Below are 27,508 nucleotides of genomic sequence, written 5' to 3'. Positions count from 1 at the left end.
GAGGTCAATCAAGAAATATCCAGAAAAAAATCTCATCCAGTTTTAGTTTTATTTCTCTTTAGAAAAAAAAATCTCTTCACTTCAGTACATACACATTGCACAAGGCAGGGAGCCATTTTTTTAAACTGACTTTTTTAAAACCATTTTCCCCCCCCAAATCAGAGTTAAAAGCAGCAGCAGAACTGATGCTGACAACCAGCACTGGGATTCCCAAAACTTCCCAAATGCAGGCGAGCCAAGGTGAACAACCAGCACTGAAATCCAGCAGACAGAAAACAGGCAACCCCCCCACTGAGGCCACCAAAGAGCATCCAAACAAGCTTTGATTCAACAACTACATCTTTCATCACCATCTAATGTTAAGTTGAACTTAGATTAAGAAATAACCTTGGTAACGAAGTAAAATGGATTTGAATTCAATGGGGAAATGTATACAAACAAGTGGTAATAAATGTAAAATATATATATATATATATCCAATTGGCAAATTTAACACAATTACATGTTAATGTCACAAAACTTAGTATCTAGTTAATCTAATCAATCACAGCACAATTAGCCAACAGTTTTAAATTACAGCCCCAATAGAATTATTGGCAAAGGTAATAACTCCGTCTTGTCTTGATGCATTTTCTGTCTGCATTGGGATTGTGAGTCGTGCTTGGGAAACCTGGCTCTGAACAGTTAAAACAACTTTATCAACGGACAGATTGCTGGTGTAGAATATATCATATTAATATTTACAAAATCTCTGTACAATCAAATACACAATATCTGCCCCGCCAGTCAAGCATTCCAGAAAACAGTAAAAAGGCTGGATGTCTTCTCGTACCAGGATGTTCGACCAGATTAACAACCTCTGAGGAAATGTTAGGAAAATGGTGTGAAAGATATTAGACAAGCAAAAGGTCAGAGGAACATGTCATCACAGTGGCTTGTATTTAATATTAGGTTTCACTAACACTACAGAGCTCCAGGACATTTAAAAGACTTTTTTCCCCTCAAACATCCATCCGACATGATAGACTGGATTAGGAGAACATCTGGCACCATTCAAAAATAACTGTCCCACACATCTGGAAAAAAAAAAGAAAAGAAAAGAAAAAGAGCTTCTTCTGCTGCATAATTGGGTCTGAAACATCCTGATTACGAGCATCCACCTTGATTAGTGTTAACTAAATCAGCAGGACAGAAACTTCAGGAGGAGAAACTCTCTCTCCGTCAAGATTCAAACAGGATTTCTCAGAAGGAAAAGCTAACAGGGTTGCATATCTTTTAGAGTAACACCAAGTCAAATCAACTCTGGTAGGTATTAAAGAAGAGACATGTGGGGACAAAGATATCAACAGACGAGATACTGCATAGCTTGTTGGTTAGATTTCACTATGATGACATAAGATTTGCAGTTCAGTGGACACTGTAAGCCAAGGCTCTGTACAGTACATAGAAATACATACTGGTCTGAATACAGATGGTCCCTCCCTATGGGAAATAAAACACCAAAAAAGTGTTAGTGATGTTCAAACAGCAAACTCTCTAAATTCAGACTGCTGTGAAAGCAGACAGACACCCACACTGATCACTTATGATAACAGAAAAATCCACCACTTAGTAGTTAATTTCCTTAAAAGGACTTAATTCTTGTTTCACATTTTATCTACAGCATGATGCAGTTCCATAAACATTTTATCTGAAGAATTTAAAACCCAGCAAGTGTTTTCATTAGAAACAGTGAAGCTACAACAGTATGCAAGTACACCAGTTAGTTTCAACAATACTAAACGTATCTAAACTCAATATAATCCCATAATCCCACAACAGTCTATAACACCAGCTTCAAATTTCTGGAGTATGAAAATTATGTAATAGCTTGCAATTGTTAGTGGGGATATAAGGGTGAACAGTAAAATTAACAACATATCATTTATGTTCTACAGTGATTATGTATCATCTCAAAATGCTTCCCCTAACACCAAGTAAAAAGATACAACCACTGGTTTCCATAAAAAGATGTTCCCCTGTGCTGCGAAACAATGTTCTGCAGACAGTGGTGATATGTGTTCAAAAAGTAAAACTTGCTAAGAGAAACTCAACGCTTTCCCACAGATTTCTGCACAATGACAGATTATGACGGCTGGAAGCAATTACACTGGTCTGTTGGGCCAACTGAAATCAATGGAAACATCAATAGAGAACAAAACAAACAAAAAACAGGCATTTTAGACATTTTGAAATCATCAATACATTATCACTCCCTACTGGCCACAAAAAATAAGGATTAAAAAAAAAAAAAAAGACAGTCGAAACCTCTACCAAAATAAAATAAAAAACAAAGGAAACCAAGGCTAGCACTGAAGGTTAATGTTGTTTATGTACCAAGATCCACTTGGGACTGCAGGTGGACACTTTGATATTCAGACTCTGAATGGGTATTAACTGCAATGAATCTTCTGTTACAGTACAAATGAAAAAAAAAATCAAGAGTAAAACTTAAAACTTGTAAAAATGAGGTGAAGTAGCAGGGAACTGAAGGGCACAAACACGGTGCAACCAGGCTAACACATGTTAAAAGGCAAATGATTTGGTTTTTTAGATTAAATGAAGTGGTGGCACAAGGTATCAAACTCCAGCCTGATTTTAAAGCAGAGTGGCACCTGACAGATTGAGGTCACTAATTAACATCCAAACATCAGATGGTACAAGGCAAAGGGGGGAAAACAGAAAAAGAAAAACACACAGAGAAGAAAGCATAGCTTGTGTCACAGTTTGCAGTGTCATCACAGCTAAAAGAAAACATCAGGAAACATTGATCATTTTTGAGGAAGCAATCGCAAAACCTCTCTTCACAATATTATGCCTCCATTATTTCACTACACTGTTACTCAAAACACTTGCATAAGTGACAGCATTTACATTGTTCAAGCCATTACAAAGCTTATAAAGCCTGTTAACCTTTCAGCAGAAATTGAATACAAACTTTTAGTATGAATCACACTGGCTGGACTACAATGAGACAGATAACCCAAACCATTTGTCAAAAAAAAAAAAAAAGTACAATTATCTATTTTGATTCTGTTCAATCACCAAGTGGGAAACAATGAGGCATTTTCAATTCACAAGAAAATCTTTTTAGATGTTATTGCACTATGGGTGTCAGTTTAAAATAAACGTTTCACAAAAAGTGGTCTATGATCCTACCCTCCTATGTGTTACACACAAACAGATCAGCAAAGCAGCTTAAGGGTCGGGGTCAAAGTGTAGTCAGTGTGTATGTTAGATGGTGAAGTGGGGACAATATTTGTCAATAAAATGTTCAGAATACTTTAGTAGGCTACATTAAGCTAGCTCCTTAGGATTTTACCCTAGTAATTTTAAGTTTCTATCTGTGTTATTCAGGTACTGTAGGTAAGATTTTCACGAAAATCCATAATACTGAACACAGCTGGAGGTGTGAGTGTTGATAAAAAGTCTAATGATTGAAGGCGAATTAAGCGACGACTAACTCGAGAAAGAGCATAGTTCCTATTCGGGAGAGTAAAGGCAGGTAGACAGTTACGCCTAATATAAAACAGTGGACAATATTTCCTGCTTTGCCCAGCTTTATAGCTCAGCTGCTTTGATGATAAAAAGAAAGGCTGTAAAGGTTCAGGCTAGGAAGTGAAGATGGGTGGGACATAACAGCGTAATACACTTGTGGTCTGTTTCTCGAAAAACACTAGACAATTCTTATAGCAAATGGAAAACTTACTAGTAGTGGGACTCTCTACAACTGTTGTTTCTAAGCTTAGTAAATAACACAAACCTTTCCTGTGTCCATGCAAACATGCGCTCATGTTAACTACATTTCAGCATTCTCAAATAATCGCAGATCACGCTATGTTTCCTTTAAAAAAAATGGCAATGCTAAATTATTACATATTAAAGCTCTACGTGCCATTTTCAAGTATATGATAAATATACAAGTGTGTCACTTCAGCCCTGGTTACCTCAGTGCAGAAATCTGGACTGGCTCTCGGTTCAAAGGGTCCGAGTCTCTGATCCTATGGGTATTACCCTAAGTGTTAAAAATAGACTCTTTTATAGTGCTAGTGTCAATATAGACTTAGATCAGTGCAAACAGGCAGCAATGGCATATGAAGTCCATTCCCTGTTCAAAGTCTACCACATAATTGTGGCTAATTCTCACCAATTATTTCAATTTAGACAATTTGGATTTGGATATTTTCCAGGTTTTTATGGTTGTTTCACAGCAAGCATAAAGTACCTGTTTAAAATTCTTGGGAATGTTGGACAACTCTTAAAATTCTGTAAGTGCTTGTTTTTAGAGACGAGTAATTGGGGTTTGGGGGAAAATACAATTTCATGGACCAAACCTAAAACAGCTAACAACAGTGTCGGCACCAGAATGGTAAACAGTCTAACATGCTGGGGTGACTCCTAGCTGTCTCCCACAAACTGACACTTTACCTTTGCATCATCAGCTAACTATTTTTTATGTTGGGATTCTGAGTTTGAACATTTATTAAAATCACACTACAAACACCCAAACAAGGCAGCAGCGTGGCAGAAAAGCCAGAAAAGGATGAATGAAGCTTCCATCTTCCTGACACTGACAGAAAACAGGGAAGTTAAAGAACAACAGAAAGAAATATAAAGATCAGATCAAGTATTTCATACATCACAAACACAAGCAGCCGAGTCAGACTGGGTCCTCAACAGTAGTTCTGGCGATGCCAATCAGAACAGAACAGAACAGAAATCAATGATGCACTGCAATCTGTTGGAAGACAACGTCTTGGTCCCGTCACCTAACACTAAACTCAGCAGGTTGAGTATGCATGCATGGCAATCTGGTGGTGCTAGTTTTGCTTACATATAGGCATACAAAGGAGAGACAAACAAAAAGCAAAGGCCATATGCAGCAGAGCAAAATAAAGACCGTTTTTTGTTTGTTTGTTTTTTTGCTTCCCATTGGAGCTGAAGGAGGCAGGTAAAGTATGAATCTCAACAGGTTTTGGCTTCAGTGCACTCTGCAGAAACAGTAGAGCAATGGGCTACTTTTTGTGCAACAAACCGGCAACCACAGCTGCCCAACCCCCCGGTGATGTTTCCTTGAGTTGCTGGTGATACAAATCCCTCATTCAGCAGTTAACTCTTCTGCAAAGGCATCCTATTTTAAAGAACTGTTGCACAAATTGTTTCCCGGCGCACTACTGTCCCCAGGATGTAATGCTACAGTAGCTATTCACACAAACACAATAACAAAATACACTAAAATACTTTGTGTCTCTGCTTCCTGACATAGGGCTGATTACACGAATCAGTAGACCCATTAACGGAAACCATAAATAAAAGATTACAATATTAAACCTCTATGATAGGGGGATGATGGGAAATTTAGGAGATGAATGTTGGAGGTCATTGTTATTTACAGGTGTTAAATTATTAAAAATGGCTTTTATCAGTTTCTGTGTTCCTCTTAGTGTTCCTTTTGTGGCCTCGACGAATGGGACCTTTCAGCAGCTTCAAAAGTTGATGATGTCACAGCATTAAGACATCACGGCCTTCAAGGGCAGGTGACATCGTCTTGTCAAGAGTTGATGTTGTCCTGACAGAATTTCCTTCAGGGGTCCTCTGTTGTCTTGAGCAGCTCCATCAGTGCTCCCACAGCTCCAAAGTAACCCTGGAGCAAAAAGACAAGCACATAAATATGTGCTTGATAGGCTTTTATCATGTAACCAACCAGTGCTTTGTTTCTGAGGGTAAATATAATGATTATAATTATTATAAACACATTAAGTAATTGCTTTAATTTAATAAAAGGACAGCCGTTTGCTCACCTCGTGTTCAAGGAAGAGGGCTCTTAGTTGGCCTTTGGACCAGTAGTCCATGGCATAGGCTAGCAGCTTGGTGGACACTGTGTTGATACGGAGGAAGTTCCCAACAAACACCACACTCTCAATTTTCTTATGAGAAAAAGAAAAAAATAATTTAATTTAGAGAAACTGAGACCCAACAAACTGATCTGAAATCAGGCAGAGTTTAAACAAGTAATTCACAACTTGTTCTGATAATGAAGAAAGGTCATTTCTAAATGCTCCTGTCATCTTAGTAATGACTCATAAATAGCTACACATAAAAAATGTTAGGTTATGTTCTCTTTATCTTTCAAGAGTTCAGCCAATATACTTAATTTTTAGATCAAATATTTTTATAGGCTTTGAAAATCCTTTATTAGTGTGACTCTAAAATCCTCACATATGGCCTAACAAGGAATAATGAACTGCAGAGTTCTTATTTCTCTCCCCTCTGTCCTTGGACACGGTCACCAAAGTGATACTAAATCCCAGGTCTTTCACTTGGTGAAATAAAATATTTTAAAGGTAAATTTTTCTTATGACATTGACATTTAATCCATGTCATGCAAATTTGATTAAAAACTGACTATAATAAAGGCATATAATCTGCAAATAATCTCTAGCACCACCACATGGTGGTGCTAGAGAACCAATAAACAAACACTGATGAAATCTGGTAGAATACCAAAGACACAAAAAATCTTGCAAAACATCCTGCTGTGGTGTGTGCAAGTGTGTAATTCTACCTGAAGACTTAGCAGGGTAACTTTGTGTTTGTCGATGTAGCTTAAACAGCACAATTCTTTGCCAATATAATGGTCAAATACAGGACTGAAATCCAGTTATCAAGATTTTTGTTTATGATAAAATGGGGGTCTTAATTTTATTAGTAAGGCTTTCAGAAGTCATTTAAAAGAAACCCTCCATAACCCTATATATGCACGTTTTTCTTCGCTGCAGCTCTGCATGCAGTGATAGCCCTGTACAATGCTGCTTGATCGCCATGCCACAAGGCAACACTGTAAAGAAGCTCACAGCATGTAGAAATACTCCAGACTGATCCTTTACTTCAGCTTTAGCTGCTACTGTTTTGGTTTTTAAATTAATTTTACAGTTGCCTATTAAACTAATAATTTTTTGTCACATAGTACCAGTAGCCCAAATCCCAGAATTGTTTTCTAGCTTACAGCTGGCTATTTACAACATATTACAACACAAGTGTGCTGGGAAGAAATCTGGTGATTTTGTTTTTGCCAGCAAAAAAACCCCAAAACATAAGTATGATTTAAAACAGCGGTCCCCAACCCCTGGGCCACGGACCGGTACCGGTCCGTGAGTCATTTGGTACCGGGCTGCGAGAGTTGAGACTCGGGTGTGAAATGTATGGTTTTCAGGGTTTTGATCGGTTTTTAGCGTTATTTTGTTATCGTTTTTTTTCGTTAACTCGGTTTTCCTGGGTCTTTTCACGTGTGTTATGAATAAATCTTCTTTTTTTCGGTACCGGTACTAGTTTTATTTTGTTGTATTTATCCGCGACACCTTAAAGGCCAGTCCGTGAAAATATTGTCGGGCACAAACCGGTCCGTGGCGCAAAAAAGGTTGGGGACCGCTGATTTAAAATATAAACAAATCCAGAAACCTTACCAAAAAAACCCCCCAAAACTTAAAATTAGGGAATATATTTGGACTTCTAAAAATGCAAAAACTAAACAAAAAAGAAAGCTCCACCCCCCACCAACGACACACACAACAACAAAGAACTTTTCTTTTCTATGGTTAAATAGCTATAGCAAGCCCTAAGATGTAACTTGTGAATGTGTTTGTAAAGAACAATTAGTTGATTTTATGTTTTTGGTAATCCTGAGTAGCCAGAAAAGAGTAGTTTGGGTGATGCAATGACTAAATTCTGGTCTGGGTGTCTGTTTCTAAGAACTTTAAGAAACTATCTTTGAGGTTTATGAAACGTTAGATAAAATCATGCAAGTATCTGTATTACATAACCTTTATATGGCTGTTATGATTAGCTGGGTATAGTTGACCGATTCAGTGTGTGTGTGTGTGTGTGTGTGTGTGTACCTCGTTGACTGCACACATGCGTGCTATGGATCCTATGTTATTAGTGATGGTGACCAGAGTGGCTCTGGCCAGGTCTTCCTTACTGATGCTGTCTCGCTTCTCTTTGCTCATCATGTGACCAAAACTATAAGAGAGACCATAAAAAACCCCAACATGTAAAAGACATTTTCCTCAAAGTTTGATTAACTCTTCACATTAAAAAAACCCCAAACAAACAGAAAACAGAAACAAAAAAAAAGTGAACCCGTAAATTCTTCAAAAACCTTTTGAAGCAACTGTCACTGGGTGTGTGTGTGTGTGTGTGTGTGTGTGTGTGTGTGTGTGTGTGTGTATTTGTGTGTGTTTCGTTTCAATAAATCACTAAAAAGAACACCATAACAAAACACTGATTAGAACTTGATAACTGTGATTACATGTGTTTTTACAATGCTTTATGGATCAACTTTGGACCCAGAGCTGCAGGTTTACTGTATACATGGTAAATTCAGTTTAACCGGAGCACATGAGCCTGTGTGTGTCTGTGTGTAAAATATTTATTACCAACTGTTCATTTTTTGGTATGTTTTTGCTTTTCTTTTTGCAATTAAACAATGTCCACACAATTTTGGATAATTTATCCTCTCATCTCATCGTGCTAAATGAGCAATTTATGTGAGCACATAAATCAGAGCTTTTAGCTCACTCATCAAGTTCCAAGCCAATTTCATCCACTTTACACAATTAGATTATTGATTAATCAGGTGTGCATTTTAGTGAGTAAATATCAGTTTAGGTTTCCAGCTTTTAATCAGAGACACAGATTACGATTTACTCTAGTGTTGTATCCGCATCTACAACGTGTTTTTTCCCCATTTTATTAATCTTTTATAGTTACAATAACCAAATAGTAGTTTAACAGTAACAATACAGCCCAGCACAGATGCAGTACAGCCAGCTGAAATAAGCTCCTATAACATCTCCTGTGACATCTACAAAAATTACAAGTGTCACATACAGTCATGTGAAAAAGACAGTTTTTGCACAACACTGTGAAAACTAAAGTACACTCTTATTGCTTCCACAGAAATAAAGAGCAGACAGACTCTCCTAATCAAATGCAACAGTTTAATTGTTTATAAATCATCTGCAGCTGTGATCACCTCTATAAAAGCAGATGGTTTGCCAGTTTGCTGTTCTGGAGTGTTCAAGTTAGTTTTAACACAATGCCACAATATTCCTAGCAGTGGACATGCTAGAAACCTAAGAGCTACATCTTAGATTTTACAGGCCTCAGTTAGCATGTTAAATGTTAAAATTTACTACAATAAGAAAAAGACTGAACAAGTAGGTCAAATGTGAGGCCGTCCATCTAACATTTAAAACGTGGCCCCAATTTGGACATGCAACTGGACAATGATCCCAAGCACACAGAACACCTGAGAAATAAAACAATCAAGCTGTTGCAATGGCCCAGTCAAAGTCCAGACTTGGTGGAACATGTCTCTTATTGTCATGCAGATAGTCAGAGATAATGCTTACTTCAAGTTAGTGCTTCTAAAGCTGGTTCTACAAGCTACTGAATCATGAAATGCACTTAATTAAAATGTTCAGTTTCACATGAATTTACTGGTTTTCATTATCATGTCAGAAGCGAAGACATCGGACAACCAGACAAATAAAAGATGTGCATCCTGGTCAAAGTTCAGTAATAAAAACCAAACACAGTTCTGTTCATTGCATCACACTGTTATATTTATTGTTTACTGACCTATTTTATAGTATGTATACAAACACTCCTGGGATCAGTCTATATTTCATTGTACCGCTAAAAAAACAAAAAAAAAAAAACAAGAAGCTTTAAATATAGAAAGAAAAAAAAGTGATCTTACCTGGATGCCACAGCAGAGCCCTGTAGACCAAATCGCTCGTAGTCTCCCCCATAGATATCTTTCACCAGTTTGTCCACATTTGTAGAGTCACCTTTGCTAGCCATTTCCAAAGCCTCCTCAAACGTCTCGCAGCCAGTGAGCAGACAGCAAAGCCCCAGGAATGTACCACCTCCCAGACTGAAGGCAAGAAAAAGAAAGGGTGTAAACAACATAAATTATAGATCAAAGAAAAGGGAGAAAAATGCTACTGAAGTTTAAAGAAGCAATTGAAAAGGTGTGAACACTTTAACAGTGACAGTACAAAAAAATGCCCATATCACCACCAAACCTCGGAACAAACGTCAAGTCCTAGGCCAACAAAATGTCTCACACATTATGCTTCAACTGTAAAATAAGGCTTTTAATAAAAATCTTAACACATCTATGGTTTATATGGCTTTTGGGTGACTTGACATTTTAGTATTCAAGATTTAGTTTACTATATTTTTATACTTTGTCTTTATTTAAACTCCATATTATTCATCTTATTTTTCTTTGCGTATATTTTTGATATTTGCTGCTAGACAATGTGTACAACATAGGTTATTTTTAAACTGGCTATATAAATACATTCGATTAAAATATGCTACAAAATAAACACCTAGTTGGTGCCAGAATAAGTGAGGAGAAACACAGCCAACACGAGACAGCTGTTTTGAAATAAAATACCTTATACAACATTAATGTATAAAGCCTTTGTGCCTCGACTTGACCACACTACTCACACCCACAACATGTGAGTTCAGTTTGATCATGTTTCTCTTCCTGGAACAGTGCAATAGATTTAGATGGAGGCTGTACACACACGCATAAACACTGATGTCACGGTGAGTCGCCGCAATAAGACACACTTGCCATTTACAGAACAAGGAAGTAACGAATGACCAGAGGTACACTGCGACAACAGCGACTAGCCATAGTTGAAAAAATTTGTTTATAAGGTCAAATATGATTTCACTGTATTACAGAATAATCAGGAGGCTGAGTAAATCCTAATATCATCAAAGGAAAAAAAACTCTTTGTACAACACATAATGGGTAGAAGTAACTTCAATTTCTTACAAATTTTTACAGTTCATTCTATGAACATATCTAGTTCTACTATTATGTAAGTACTAAGGTACACAAGGTGATAATGAATGTGACTGTCGCAACTCAAGCAACTGAGTCTGGCATATCTGCCAGATCTACTAAAGCCATAAAAGAGCCACCTTCACCTTTTGCACATGCTCTTGACAAATACTTCTCATGCAGAACTTCATGTTCAAAGGACACGGATGTAGGACTTAAGAGGAGTTCACCACAACAACAAACAGCTGTAATCCTTCTGTTGTTTATTAGGTTGGAAATCACTTGGTTGAAACAGGACCTATTTTCTATCACTGGCACTTTTTCTTCCATAAATTTTGCTTCAAGCAATGAGTTTATTTCACAGCCGGGTTATAGAAACATTGTTGTTGTTTTTTAACAAGTTTGTTAATGTGAAGAATGATGTGCATATTCTATTATTGAGTGAAAAATAGAAAAAAAAAACACTTATCTATAGTTTATAGTTTAGTTACAGTTTATCTATAATTTTTTTTTTACTTTTCTTAAATTATTATTGTAGCTGAACTCCAATATAGTTTCTCTGTACTTAATTAATACTTCTGTTAATAACTTATTGGTATTGTCTTCTCCTGACATGGACTGTTCTACACACCATCACTTGCCTGTGACAGTAGACACACTGCGTCATTAATCTCTTGATCAGATTTTTTAAATATCTTTAAACTTATCTAATTTGAATTTTTATATTCACTCATCCTCTGTCTAGAAATATTTGGCTCATTAGTTCCTTTGTTTTATACAGTTTTTGAGTGACTTTCACTGTAGGTTTCCTGTGACTAAAGAATCAAGTGCATTAAAAATTGTATTCTTCCACTCTGCTTATAAATATTCTGTGTGCACCATTAAAGAGGTTCCCATTCTCCTCACCTGGTACCAGTCACCCGTTTGTAGTTGTTCTCTGAGTACACAGCCAGTATGGAGACTCCTGAGCCAATGTTGACCAGCAACATAGGAAAGGGGTTGTCCAAAGTGCAGGGTTTCTTCACACAGCTCTGGGTGTCTGATGGGTTCTGGAAGTAGTAGCACTCAGGGTGTCCGTTGAAGCCTACCCGATCGACAAACAGCAGACCACGAATCAAGCAGTCTAGCTCGTCCAGCTTAAGCAGCTCCAGGTCAGCCATCTGCTCACAAATGTAGGAGGTTTAAAACATTGATAAGGCACTACTTTATCTGCTAAACTGTTCCTGATGATTTAAAGTAAAACATTCCTTGAAACCCTTGATTTGTCAGTTGTATAGTATTAAAATGACTTTCAAAACATCACTGAAAATGGCCTTTAAAAATTAAAAAGTTCCTTATACAAATGCAGACTAGACTATCAACATTCCTATAAAAGCATACAATGTGGGTTACTGTAACTTGGCATGATGGTATCGGCGTAAAAATTAAGAAGAAAACTGGCTGCTTGTAGGAAATAGTAGAGCCCAAGAACAACAATGAAAAAAGTAGAACCACTTATTTGATAGTGTGGAACAACACTGAGTTGGAATTGTTACAGCAAGTAACATGAGTATATGGTGGTCATGGTGGGTAAAACAAAGACTTATAATTGTTGTAAGGAAAAATATGACAGCACACTTGGAACTGGGAAGGGAGGTGTGCAAACAAAAATTATGAGCTATAGCATTAATGTTTTGTCTTAATTTTTGTGATTGCTAAGACAAATAAGCAGTTAAGACAATCAGTAAATGTTCACAAGTCTGTGTCATACTTTGTACAAGTATTGTTTCTTTATACGAAAGCTATGACTTTTAGAGAGTGTAGACGTGAGACATTAAAATATTTTAAAACACATTGGAGTTGAATTGATGACATTTAGCACAGTTTTTGCAGTGCCAGAGATTTCACTGATCCTGCTGAAGTGCAGACAAGGTCAATGAACTTAGGTAAAAAGGTACTGTGAGGGAGGGCAAGAATTTCTGATGAAATTACATTGAAACACAATTCTGTAAACAAATGACCTAGGTTTTTTGCACTTTTTGTGCCATTTATTCATCTATTAACCATTTTCTTGGTTGTTTATCTAGAGTTTGAATTAACATATCAAAAATGGGGGCCAAAGACAAAAAAAAAGTCCCCTTCTGAAACCCTATATGCCATAAACTGATATTGACCTCCCTAGAAATGTAAATTCATATTGCTTGTTCTGTACAGGTAGTTACTCCTCTGTATTTCCAGCTACTTTTTCACTGCAACTTTTGAATGGATCAGTGAGAGACTAAAAGTCACCTCAATATAAGAAATAATCAAAACCTCAATAAAAGTAGTCAAGATTACCAGCAAATTCCTGGAGAGACTGCTGAAACTATCAGAATGGACAAAGACGTAGAAAAACTTGAGGGGCAAAGACGATTGCCTTAACCTCCTAAGACCCGACCTCTTTCATGGCATGCATTTTCAATTTCTCTTTGCTATTTAGGCTGATTGGGACCTGATGAATGTAAAAACAAAGAATTACCTGATTTTTGTTTCTAAGAAAAATGAGATCCACATAAGAGGACATTCGTTTTAAATTTTGATAGAACAGTGGCAGTATAATATCCTCGTAAGTGGATATCAGGCCCTTGTAGAGCAAAATTTAGTTTTTTGGTCTTGACAACCCAAAATGTGATGTCCACATATGTGGACGCCAGATCCTAGGAGGTTAAAAAAAACCCAAATACTGTAAAATACTAGGACATGACCACAATGTAATTAACACTTATTGCACCACGCAAAGTATGAATCCTTGCAATAGTGCTGGTTGCTTGCATTGGTTACGTCGTGGGCTTGTGCAGAGTCACTGCACAAACTCTAAATCTGCCGTTATTTGCAAAGGGTAACCACCGTGAATTAATCTGCATATTTGAATTGGCACAGATTTTCAGACATGAAGATTTGTGTCTCCTCCCAATCTTGCACTGGCGAACTTTAACATGTTAGGCGAATGTGTTAACCACTACACCACATATCTATTTTCAATCAACTAAATATTTGATTAATCAACTATTCACTGTAATTATGTCATAATGTTTAACAAGAGATAACATCTCACTGATACTGAGATGTTATCTCTGTATATACTGCACACTCACCATTCTGAAGTCATTCTCAAACTTGTAAGCCCCGCCTCCAGTGGCACAGAGTGTTGTGTGCAAGCTAGAGAAGTTCTTATCCCGTCCCATCTGAATAAAGCGGGGCATGGCCTGTGTTGGGAAGCGAATGAAGTGCAGGTTTCCTGTCCTGCCGCACATGGTCAGATTCCTCAGCTCCAGGTGAACGTCACGGACACCTGTTTTACCTGAATAAGGAAAGAATAATTTTTACCATATGGTATTGTCTCATGATTTGTGTTATGCTTTTAATTTCTTTTGAACACTCAAGTGACCCAAAAGCTAAATTTGAAGCTGATAACAAAATTCATCTCATAAATTGTAAAACTGTAAAATATATCAGTGAGAGATACCTATATCCATCTGCATGTGTAAACAGTCATACCATAGGCAACGTTTGAGGTGAGGTAGCGGCGGATTGACTTGAGGTTTTCCACCTCCTCCTGTTCTTCCTCTGCAGTTATATCGACTGGCTCAAAGTACACCAACTTGACCAAAGTCCCACCAATGTCCATACCAAACCAGGGGAAGGCTGGAGAAGGTAATGGAAAAACAAGGAAACTGTTACTTTAAAAAGAAAAACAAGACATTATGCAGACGTTTTTGCATAACATATTGAATTCTGGTTGTTCTGTTAATAAAAATAAATACAAGCCTATTTCCTTTGCAAATGATAAGGACATACCCCTGTACCATGATGTGCTCTAGACCAAAGTTGCATGAAATAAGCACCAGAGACTCAGAGTAATAATCCTTAATAGAAATCTATGGAAGAACTCAATAACGGCAAGGCATTTATCCCCCAATCCCTTTGCCAAAAGCCAATTAAAAGCTAAACCAGGAAACATATGAGCCAACTGTGTTGCTGCACAGATACATGCAGTTGTGAATCATAACACTTTCAACTGTGATGTGACAGGCACATCTGCTCATTATTATCTAAGTCTATGGATATCATAATAAAGGAATGAATAAAGGAAATGAAGCAAATTTCAGTAATTCTATCAATGGAGTTTATTACTAATGTCTCCCTGTTTATTTAGATAGGAGTTGCAAAATAACTGCCCAAAGGCAGTTAAGATGTCCAAATTGCCAAGACAGCAATCTTGCTTCCAGGATGGTTTTAGTAGGAGCACTGTACATCGAATGCTGCAAAAAAACAACAACACTTGAGCGAGGGGAAACAATCTGGACTTGATATTTTTTGCGGTAGAACACTGAGTTCAGCACAAAAAAATGAAAATCTTCCAGCACCACTGGCTAGGAAAAAAAAAAGCTACCACAGCACAACAAGATTGCCATAGAAACAGTTACCACTCCCCATCATCTCCTGTTCGCTCGGTATCTCATACGCTGTTCAGCCTCCTATTTTCTCTTTCCCTTATCTTCTCCTCTCCACCTCTCAGCCTTTATCACAGTCTCATACACACCATCCATCTTCCTTTCTCAACCTTTCCCACTTCCTCCCCTCCTCCATCTAAACTTAATGCAGCATTCTATCATTTGGAGTTTCTTGCCTTTCACCACACATTTTTCCTTTTTGTCCTTTCAGCTTTTTATTTTAGTGAACACCATCTTCTTCCAACTTCATTCTGTTCCACTCCTCCTTATAGCTTTCCCTTGTTTCTCATCTGTCAGTCACTTTAATTAAATTAACATTTACATGGCCAGGATGACATAAGTGATACTGCAGGATTTTTTAATTCACCACAAAGCAACGGATATTTGCCTCCAAAAACAATACATCAAATTGTATTCTTATTGTTTTTTTTTTCCAAGATGTACAAAATGTATTGCTATTTTTAGAAGCTAACTGCACTGGCACTTCAGCAAAAAGAAAAGTTCTGGTTGAAATCTTGGTAAAGAATGGTTTGATAACAAAATGAGGTTACACAGAGCTAAATCAGAGGAAAAACACTCAGCATACATCAAGTTTAGTTTTAAGGTTTTGCTGCGCTGTAGAGAGGCAAGACAAATATGAAAAGGAAGGTTTCGCACATGACATTTAATACTGGCTGTATCATTTAGTGTGTAGTTAGGAACAATGGAAACCATGTGCTAGTGTTCAAGACAACCATGCTCACTTAAACTATGTGTTGCTGCGGAAGGCAGCATTGAACAAAAGAATGTGTTGAAGCCAACCATTTAGTACATGACTGGTAAACAGCACACTGAGACAATATATAATATGTCTTTCACATGTAAACAAAATCCTACAGAAACACAGATGATAAACAAATGAAGCATGCTTCTATAACCCCTCGGCTGATCAGTTTAATATGAGATGTATGACCCAAACACTGACACTTGTGATGTGTCCTTACTTTATACATCGGCTTGATTTCCATTCTGAGTAAATATAGTATATATTTCCCTGTAAATACAGAATAAGCAATTCAAGACTCCAGACGTATAAACTTGGATTTAGTTCACTGAATACTGTTAGATGCTAAGAACAAATTTTATTTTAAACCTTCAATGAGAGTAAATGTTGATCAGTAAGCTTCTCTACTGAAGCAGCTACCTCTGAATAGAAGTTCAGCATATGATTAATCAGTTAACTGTAAAAAGAGTGTGTGTGCCTGCAGTCATCAGTTTCCTATCAATTTCAAAAACTCTCAATAATAACACGAAGAATAAATAGTAAATACAACATTCATAAATAATTCATCAATTAACTGTTTCAAATCCAAGTAAATCAGACTTAGAACATTGATATCTTTGACTCTTTACCTTCATGACAGTAGTAGTTAAACACTGAACTAATTTACCAGCATAAAGGTCAGCACGTGACTGTTCACTGCCCTCTCTGCACCTTTACTGTGGCCCTTGCATGATGATCAGAGTGACTATTTCACAACTGACCAGTGAAGGGAACAGACTGACTGTCTGGCTTACTGAGGCAAAGTCCACTTTCAGCTAAGCTCAGGATTCCACTTCAGAGGATGATCACTGGTAAACACATACTTTATGATTTGTTAGCAATTAGTGTTAGCAACACAAGCATATGCACATGTGACCCTCGATCTAATGTTTATGGTAAATTATGTCAAACTGACATACTATACAGACAAAAGTATTGGGCCAAATGTCTTAATCTTTGAATTCAGGTGTTTTAAATCCACAGGTTTTATACACAGGTGTATAAAATTAGGCACCTAACTATGTAGTCTGCCTTTAAAAATGTTTGAGAAAGAATGTGTCGTTCTAAAGAGCTCACTGAATTCGAGTGTGGTACTGTAACAGGATGCCAAGATTGCAAAAACTAAGTTTGCTGCATGTCTTCCCTTGTAAAAATTCCACAATCAACTGTAAGTGGTATTATTGCAAAGTGGTAGGGTTTAGACAGCAACTCAGCCACAAAATGGCAGACCATAAAGACTTACAGAACAGGGTTGCTGTGAGCTGAGGATCTTAGTGTGTAAAAGTCACGAGCGCTCTGCTGACTCAATAACTACAGGGTTCCAAACCACCCTCTCAGAGTAAACATCAGCACAAAAACTGTGCACCAAGACTTCGTGGAATGGTTTTGACCAAGCAGATCCTGTAGGTGGAATGTGTCCTTATACGATACTGTTTACGGTTTGTGAGAAAAGTGAATGCGCAACAGTAACTTCAGTATTAATCTCTTTAGTATAACATCTCACTTTTGGTGAAACTGTGTCACAGTCTCCACTTTTACACCTACTAAAATCTACTTTCTTTTGAACACATAAAGTATAGGCTTTGTAAATGATATACCACTGATATTGCTTTTAATGTCAGCAAACTGTCGTAACCAAAGGTTACTCAGGTTTCACATTATTTTTAATATCTATAAAATGATTTGCACAGAACAATGTAAACTCGTGCAATACTTTTACACCTTTGCCTATTGAAAACTGAGCTAACTAATAGGAACCAAACCAACTGTATGACTTTTAGCCCTGTTAAGGTTATCTGTTGATAACCCAACGCTACACCTGCTCCAACTCCACTACAGTGGCTAATGCCTTTCAGTCACCCACCACACTGTCTAGTGCACTTTTTTGCCACTGTGCCCTCTTACCCAGTGACCTGCTCTCATGTCTGTAAATAAGAACTGACAGACACTGATTTTCCAATGCCTGCTGTGGAAATCTCACCTGCTAGATTTGTTTTTAACTCAAACATTCCTCTTGTTGAGTGTGACACTAATGATTCTTAGATTCATTACTATCATTTTATCCTGCCTAACAAAGAGAATATTTTTTTCTTTTTCTGTTTTTTTAATAAAGGAAATACATGCTTATAATAGAGACAGCAGCTCTCACCATTGAGATCAAGATTAATGGTTTAAAAGAGAAAGTAAAATTGCACAAGTATTATGGATTGTTACCAGCATTTCTGCCTTCCACCTTCGAAGAAATGAAATCTCCCACTCTGACAAAATGAAAGGCAACACTGAGCAAAAGGAACGAAAGCCAGCCAGCCAGGGTAGATGACAGGGTCTGCCTCAAGTGACAATCGTGTTTTTCTCCATAATCCCAGCCAAAAAACAAACTCACAAGCAGTACATGACATTATTCAAATTCAGAATTTAAATTTATACAAACAAACATATTTTTTTTTAACATTACACTATAAAAATCATGACTTCCTCCCTGAAATAAACATAAATAATCTAAGGATTTTAATTTTGTCTATTTTGAGCTGCTTGGAGACTCTAACTATGTTAACATCACTACTGTGACTTTTTAATGACCTGTGTGAAAACTACAAACTTCCTGTTTCCCTTTTTAGGGTTTCATGTTGTCATTGTGGAAATTCTTTAAACTACATTTAAGCCACAATAATAATGTTAGTAAAGAAGATGTCAGTTATGGTTCAGATGGTACAGCAGAGTGTCCACTAATTGCAAGCTTGGTGCTTCAAGCTCCAGCCCCTTCTGCTGATGTCATATGTCCTGAACCTGAAGCACTGAAATTGCTAACACGGGCAGCCAAGTATCATGCACAGCGCCTGCAACACTGGTGTTTGCCTTGAACAAGAGGCAAAAAAAAAAATCACAAATACATTGTAAGAGAAAACTGTAATCCTGTTTTGAAGCCTGTTGGCGATAATGTACAAAATGTAATGCCACAATGCAATAATTGAAAATGACTTTGTCATTAAGACAAGATATTAAATGTTGAAAATGAGAAGTTGTGGCTTCCATTTGATTACATGATACTGCATTGCATTTATTTAACAAAACTCTTTAAATATTTGGGAACTGATTTGACCAATTTTTTTTTCTTGATAAAGGATATGAGCTGCTCAGCAGTTCAGTTATACTTTTCATTTTGTAATGTTTTCAGTAAGTGACAGGACTACATTGCCAGCCCCAGTCTTTTACGAAAGATCCATGCTGTTGTATTACATGGAGAATTTAGTGTGGCATTATTCTTCTAAACAAGCCCTTTCTTGAAGAAGACACTGTTCCATAAAATATTTACATATTGTTCAGCATTAATGAAGCCTTCACAAATGTGCAGATTATCCGTACTATATGACGCCTCATTCAGTCAGAAGTACTAGCTTTTCAACTTCAAGCTGATCACAAGTAAGAAAGGTCCCTCTACCCCTGGCCCAAAAAACACAGCATCCATGATTTTTTAAAAAAGCAAAAGAAAATCTCTTTTTAATTTGACAGACCACCCGGACAGTTTCCATACCACCTCAGTCTATCATAAATGTACTCAATCTTAGAGAAGATAAAAATTAAAAATTAAGCTTTACAGTTCTTCTGAGGTTGTGTCTAAAAGTGGGCTTTTAGGGCTTAGTGGACAGGAAAAAAAAAAAAGAGGAAAGAGCAACAAAGCGACCTCTTTGGATTTCAATGAGGGATGCTACATTTTATTCAACAAGGCCACTACATCAATGGGAAACAGAACTAATAGAGCACAGGTAGTCATCAATCACCATCAATTTTGTGCGTGGAAATCAGAGGCTAAAAAGACTGTAAATCCAAAGTTTGGGGACAATAGATAGCAGAGATTAAAGTTGTTAGTAAATGCCCCTCTTGTTTAACCATTTCTCTTTGTTACTTTTGTGTTTTTTCAGTAACCTTTTGCACTGCCTATTTGACTTGGACTTCTTAAAAGAAGAGACCTGGTATGTCTTCAGGAACTTTGTAACTAAATAAAGCATAAATAAAAAATAAAGAATATCAAAGAGATATAAAGTTAACTAAACGCAAAAATACTGTTGATACAAATGCTCCCTTCTGCCAGCTTGGCACAATAGGTCAAGACAGACTACCACCAACTTTTTCTAACATGTCAACATTGGCTGTGTTGGGACAAAGTTTCCACTTCATGAAAAATGCATTTCCTGACTGACATGTCACCATTTTGTCCTGAGGGTGTCTGTATCTCCAACTTGCGAGGATGCTTTCCTGGGAGAGATGTTATTAGCAAATAGGGCTGGGCCATATCATACCTTTCATGGTAATACCGGTATAATGTTGGGCAACGAAAAGAAAATGAAATCTCGCGATAGAATATGGGTAAAACACGCATGCACAGTGCCTTTGTTTTCATACGCACATGGCGGAAAAAGCATGGCGGCGACGGAGAATGAGAAGGGCGAAAGCGGAACGTTGAATGAAACGCATGAATCAGAATTGGTTTGTAAAAATGCTGCAACTTCAGTGGTGTGGCACTGGTTTGGCTTTCGTCCGTCAGATACACAACAAAGCACTATTTTTGGTAGAGCATGCTAGCGGGCCGTCGTTATTACCGTGTTTTTTGGAAAATACGGCACACTTAAAATCAATCCTTTAATTTTTCTGAAAATCGACAGTGCCCCTTATAATCCCGTGTGCCTTATGTATGAATTCTGGTTGTGTTTACTGACCTCGAAACGATTTTATGTGGTACACGGCGCTCGAAAATCTGTCAAATGTTTTAGTACGACTTTGCTAAGCTACGAACCCGCACCGCTTGATGGATTGTCAGAGCATTACGGCTACCGTAGGCAGGAGCCTCGCGGAGTGATACGTACTGTGCTTCAACATAATATTACCATACTGTGTGTGTATAACCTCTTTTTAAGTTTTGGGGATATTATACATGGTTATGCTGAGGATATGTCGGCCAATTTCCACTGGAAATGCCTTTTGGTTAAACTGTCAGCAAGGAATTTCCAGTGGAACTGTTACATTTTTATATAACTTTAATGCACATAAAAACAGCTGCTTGTTTAAGTGAAAATACATTGATGTTTATTTTTTTTGCACTAATAAAGTTGTGGAGTTGTAAAGTATTTTGTCTAGTGTCAATTATGTCGTCAGTTATATCATTATCGCAAATTTTCAAATGTATATCATGATGAATAAATAAATAAATTTTTGGTCATATCGCCCTGCTCTATTAGCAAATATGAATATATAGCCTAGTCATTTGAGTACTTTTTTTGTTATTGTTGAATTTCATGGACATGCCTGTGATAGACTGGCAGTCTGTCCAGGTTGTACCCTGCCCCCTCACACTATGACAGATGAGATAGGCTCCAGCACCACCAGAACCCTGAATTTGATAAGTTGAAGAAAATGGATGGTTGACTGGATGGATTTCATTAACACACTGAAACTTGATTCACTGCAAGGCAAATAGGAAAACTACTGTTAGCTGGTTCCATCACTCTTTTACTATTATGTAGAAAGTTATTTAAGGTATCCAAAGCATTTAAATCTCTCTAAGAGTTGCTCTTTAGCAATTTCAGGGTCATCGAAAAAACAAGAAGTCAGGAACTCCTGACTTATTCAAGGCTTCAAAGAGCATACAGAGCCATATCACACAAACACACTTTGCCCAGCCAAAGAGCAAGGTTGGGGCATGAAGAGTGATTTGTGTAGATGTAGGTAAAAGGTCCTTGGCCTAACAAACACCTGTATTGCACTGCATGTCCCCATGACACACACACACACACACACACACACACACACACACACACACACACACACACTAACATATATATAACATTTCTCATTGCTTCACCTTTAAGCTCAGGTTTCATAGAAGGGTTTGGTGTTTGTATGTGTGTGGAAGCAAATTGTGTAAAAAGAAGAGGGAATGACACAAAAGTATTGCTTTTGCCCTGCATGACAAAAATGAGTGAGAGAGACTAAAAAGGTACACCTATTGCATACCCTAGACAATATATTTACCGTTAGTAATGACAGGGCATTACTTTAAAAGGTCACAGATTACATCTTTTTTCATTTAAAAGATTTTAATAAGTTACAGTGCTAAACAGAGGTTGAATGTATATAAATACATTTACTCAGTACAAAGTACAAATTAGCTGTCCTGTTCAACTGCATTTGCCTTTTTTATATTCTGGGATGATGTAAACATCCTTATGAAGATAATAAGGATGTTTTGTTCTGGATATTCTAAAGTCTTAAGATTAAGTGTTTCACCATTATCTTCATCTCTTTTTGCATCCACTTTACTTTTACTATTACCTATTACGAACATATTATTATAGTTACAATCAGAGAAGTACCGCCATCACCTTCACTGTTACTGCTAAAACTTAATTACATCCATCATTTCCCACACTTGAACTTTACTTAGATGTGTATTTTTTATATCCAATACAACAACACAATCAATTTATTACTGAGAAATCTTTGTTATTATTTGAAGCATCATCTGCTGTTACCACATAGTCTGGTCCGTCTGGTTTCATATTTCCTCATGGGCAGGCTGGCCTTGAGTCTGTATTACCTCAATAAACAAAAGCCTGAGTATTTTTTGTTATGTGCTCAACAAACATGTATGTTAAAAATCTCATGGTTGACCACCAAATTTTTTCAAATACAAGAAAAATCCTGGATTTAAATCTCAAGTATTCCCTTGTTCCAGGTTCTGTACTGTAAGTATCAATTTGTGATATCACAGGAAATTACTTTTTTCATTGCAGACTATTCTTTGTGCAATTTATTTTGTATACCACAAATATAAAATACACACACACACACACACACACACACACACACACACACACCCTGGAAACAACTTATTTCTATTTTAAACCAGCTGCTGACCACTTTCGACCTGTATGTTGTTGATGGAGGCAGTGTACAAATTATGTGGTACAACCGGTCTGTGGGCTACTCTTCCTTGAGCTGTTGCTGGTGTCAGCCAGCCAAAGAGAAGAGTAAAGTCATAGCATAAAAGAGCTGAAGTGAAGCCAAGTGTGTCCACTGAAGCCACTGTGTGTAATTTTCATACTTAATGTTTTTTATATTATATCTCTTTTTTTCCCCTCACTTGTCCCATTCCTGTCAAACACCATTCTCTATTCTGGAACACTTGTCAACCAATCCGCTTTCAACCACTGCACAACATCATCAACAACCAGCAATTTGCAGTTGGGATTTTGGGGGACTGCATGGGAGCAAGTTTTCATTGGATGGAAACCCCTCCAAGTGCGCTGGGACAATGGGGACATATATAGGCAAATGGCACTTTTCTACTCTTTAGAAATGGAAATCAGAAGACTTGTAGGACTCCACATAGTTTCAGCGTGGAGGAGAAGTTTCAGTCTGGAGAAGAAGTTTTGGTTGGTTTTTTGGGTTTCATAGGTCAAGTACTTCCCGTCATCTGAATTTACATGATCTCTGAAACAATCTCCACCTTCCCAAATTTCCTAAACATTTACTGAAACTCGTCATCATGTCTTAGTCACAATCCATTAAATAAGGCAGTAGTAGAACACTGACTGAACCTGTGGCACACCTGGATGAACCTGTATCTCTTTATCACTGCAACTATGTTACTAAATTATGCTCAGGTTGAACAGGCTGACTCAAATGAGATTGAAACTGGGTATGACACTGTTACTTTTTCTGTCTGTCTGTTTGTTTCTGTCATTAAATGAAAAAGTCACAACCTGAATATATCCAAAGACTATCAAGGGTTTCACTTGTGAGAATGCTTTTGAGACACTCCTATATATAAGATATATATGTTTTCTGTTACTAAAGTGGCAAAAATAAAATAAAAATGACAATTAGTACACCCTCAATTAAGGGACATACACACAAATGCCAAAACAGTTTCAGGAAATCTTTGGTATGAGATCCTCACACTAATCTAACTAAGCTTAAAACATATTCAATTCAATTTTATTGAATTGCCAATTCACAATAAAAGTCACCTCAAGGCGCTTTACAGTGTAAACCCTACAATAATACAGAGGAAACCCCCAACAATCAGATGGCCTTCTGAGTAAGCACTTGGTGACAGTGGGAAGGAAAACCTCACTTTTAATAGAAAGCATTCTCCAGTAGAACTGGGCTCAGGGAGGGACAACTATCTGCCACACCTGGTTGGGGTGAGGGCGACAGTGCACTTCAGTAATGGATGTAATTACTGGTATATTTGCACTGTATTGAAACATTGTCTTCAACTTATATAACTTATACAAATACCTCTTTATGCCTGTTTGAACAAACAGGATAAAATCGTATGTGCTGGTTTAAAACTAAAAGGTCAAACTGAAACATTAACTAATAAAAAACTGTGAAGACAAGTTTCAGCTTTTTTGTTAACTGCATGTGCTAACTGCTGCCAAGTTGCTTCTGGTGCGAATAAAGGGTACTACAGGCAGTGTTACCCGAAAGTAACCCCAACCTTAAACCACTTCAAAAATCACACCCCCGAGGGGAACACATTCCAGGTTCAGCCCTCACTGAAGAAAAGCTTAGAAAGTTATCCGGGTTTGACAGAATGGCTGGCCTGCATCCAAGGATAACTCAACCATTAAGCAGAGCAGCTCTGACCGGACATTTCAAAGTTTACAGATGAAATAGTCCTTAATGTTGTAATCCCGGCTAATTCTGGTGTAGGTTCTTCTTTCCAGTGGCACCACTTCTCTTATGACTTATGCACCAGTTATCACAGAAAGCCAGATCAAGATGTGAAATATAAAAAGTACGTTATATTAGTCTACAGTAACATTTTATCATGGTGATTTTCAGAATTTCTGATTAGTTTTTCTCATATCACTCACAGATACAAACCTCAATACATACTATATATCTGCAGGGGTACATCTAACCAAAAGAAGTTATTCTGTCTTATCTTTTTGTACTTGATTTTTCATCCTACAGAATAACAACTGATAATATTTATTCTCTGATAAGTCATTCAAACAGATTGCAATGTCATTCTATAATAATAAAACCTTTTTTATGGGTTGATTTCTGTCCATCAGTGAGTAAAGTGTAGCAGTACTATAAAAATATTGTGACAAAGTAACAATGAAAGAATTTTAAATATCAGAGCATAATTAAATATATTTCTATACTCACATCACTTTTTAAAAAGATTGCAATGCATTAAGAACAACATGCAACAGTTTTCTTAGTAAGCAAACAAAACCAAGCACTTATTAAAAATATGTGTACATATAGTGTATTTGAGATCTCATAAGGGAGGAGATTAATATAGAACAAGCTTGTAACGGGTTAAAGTGACAAAAAAATCCTCTGAAAACCAAGAATTATGTCATCAGCCTTTGTCTCTCCCAAATAGTCCCTAACAGACTCACGCAATGCTGTCATGCTTACTTATAAACAAAGGCATTCAAAAGCCCATGTGGTCACTCCGCAAGCATCTCCACAGAGCAGTAACGAGATTTACCATGACAGCCACACTCAGCCATAACAAACCCAGTGGCTTTCACTGAATGCTTAAGTATGGCTGGAAATCAGCTGTGCACGAAAGCATTACTGACTGTTATGTCCATGTAATTAAGAGTAATTCTACATATATTGTAATGCCTAGATATCCTCAGTACCAACAAATAAAAGACAACTAAAACTTACCAGGCTTCTTCTCATTTATGAGTTTCATAATGCTGCAATCTATCGTCTCACGGTGTGAACAAAATAATAATAACAACTGAAAAACGTTAAAAACTGTATCTCCGCAGAAAGTCTTAGTCAGTCCCGGAGATCAGAAAATACTTTACTCGTTGAATAAAACGAGACTTTCACACATTCTCTGTTAAGACTTCCAACTTTACCCGGATGAACCTACTCCCATCATCAGAACATACTCGGTAAATAATGGGGCGGGACTGCTGCTCATTCACCCTGACTCTTGTAGACAAGAGTCCAGTGCTTATTGGCTGCGGTAAACCAGGCCCACTTATCAGGAGCTTTTTCACCACCAGAAACCGACCAATCACAGCGTTCCAAATGCAACCTGAGGGTTCATTAAAAACAAAAGGGGGTCTCCCTGGCGACGGCAGGGCTTGAAGATTGGACAGAACAGTTCGAAACGCATTATGATCGGACACCAGTGTGATCTGAAGCAGATAACACAGTTATAATAAATTATCAATCGTTAACAATGAGGCAGAACTCGCGCTGAGTGACAGCGTTTCCATTCTTGTCATTGCAACACTGCACGATTGTGCAAACACCGGCCGGTTGGTATTGCATTTACCCGGCTCATGTTCGGCACAAATGACAGAGGATACAGAAAAATCATGTCAGAACGAAAAAAAAATCAACTTACGGGGTCTGTGTTTTCGCACCGACTCGGTCCTCCTCCGTAGTCTGCACCTCTTGGCCGGGGACCCGTTGCACTCTGCATCATCTCCGCGGTGCAGATGATGCATGTTTTCAAACGTGCCGCTGCCGCTGGGTACGGTGCTTGAGCCGAATGCATTGCTGCTGCTGCTGCTGCAACAGCTGCCGTTAGTGGCCACCATGACATGACTGTGAAAAACCTTCTGGCTCTGCCCATTGTTAACATGAAAGGGTCCCGAAGCTCCTTTCTTATCCACCATTGACTTGGCTTTATCCATGGCAGCAGCTAGCCTAGCCTAACGTAGCTTAGCATCTGTGAGGGAAACAAAACGTAAGAGCCCCAGCCGCTAGCAGTGTCTATCCCGGCTACTTTAGCTTAGCCAGCTAATACTAGCCCGTCTTCCAACGTAATGAGGCAGTCTAGCGACCAGCTAGCGTCTACATATAACGTATTTTAATCTAAAGTATGTGGCTAAATTGTGTCGTATATTTTACTATAATGTCCGTAAAAACAAAACTGCGAACAGCCGCTAAAATACAGTGTTTCCCTTGAGGTCACTCGCGGTCATTTCCCTAAACTGAGATCCTGGCAGGCAGCAGCAGCCGGCGCGCGTGTGTGTCGGTGGACTGCTACGTCACATCAGCTCCTCCAGTCAAGGCCTGAACCCGTTCACCTCCTCTAACCGGTTTTCTCTGCTTTCTGCAGGAGATGCACCGCAATTCTTCACTTTAACACAAAGACATGCAAGAATGGACTCATTCCCCGTCGCCTTCGATGCAACAATGAACTGCAGCCGCTCCCTGCTGGCTTACTCTTCACTAAAGTCTACAGTACCACTCCGTGCAGCGGTGGGCGCTTTATTTATAAGTGTCGCCGTTGGCCGTCATCCTTGCCATACCCCGCCGTCCTCT

The 27,508-nt window shown here is 37.8% G+C and overlaps 1 protein-coding gene across 2 annotated transcripts; it reads right to left on the bottom strand.

The window, feature by feature from the left end:
• Positions 1-30: 30 nt before the first annotated feature.
• Positions 31-27,508, bottom strand: pank1a (pantothenate kinase 1a). Of its 2 annotated transcripts, none has more exons than XM_063491427.1 (8): positions 26,583-27,508; positions 14,429-14,575; positions 14,026-14,231; positions 11,819-12,072; positions 9,803-9,979; positions 7,935-8,058; positions 5,841-5,966; positions 31-5,683 (listed from the first exon to the last, which is right to left on the bottom strand). In XM_063491427.1, the coding sequence occupies exons 1-8, from the start codon at positions 26,872-26,874 to the stop codon at positions 5,624-5,626; spliced, it is 1,386 nt and encodes a 461-aa protein (XP_063347497.1). In that variant the 5' UTR covers positions 26,875-27,508; the 3' UTR covers positions 31-5,623. The 2 variants fall into 2 exon arrangements, with proteins under 2 accessions (XP_063347497.1, XP_063347498.1); XM_063491428.1 differs by lacking the exon at positions 26,583-27,508 and adding an exon at positions 25,886-26,049.

This window comes from Pelmatolapia mariae, linkage group LG13, assembly GCF_036321145.2.
Source record: "Pelmatolapia mariae isolate MD_Pm_ZW linkage group LG13, Pm_UMD_F_2, whole genome shotgun sequence".
Taxonomy (NCBI): Eukaryota; Metazoa; Chordata; class Actinopteri; order Cichliformes; family Cichlidae; genus Pelmatolapia; species Pelmatolapia mariae.
Note: the sequence above shows the minus strand (reverse complement) of the source record. Positions and strands in the feature narration are given on the sequence as shown.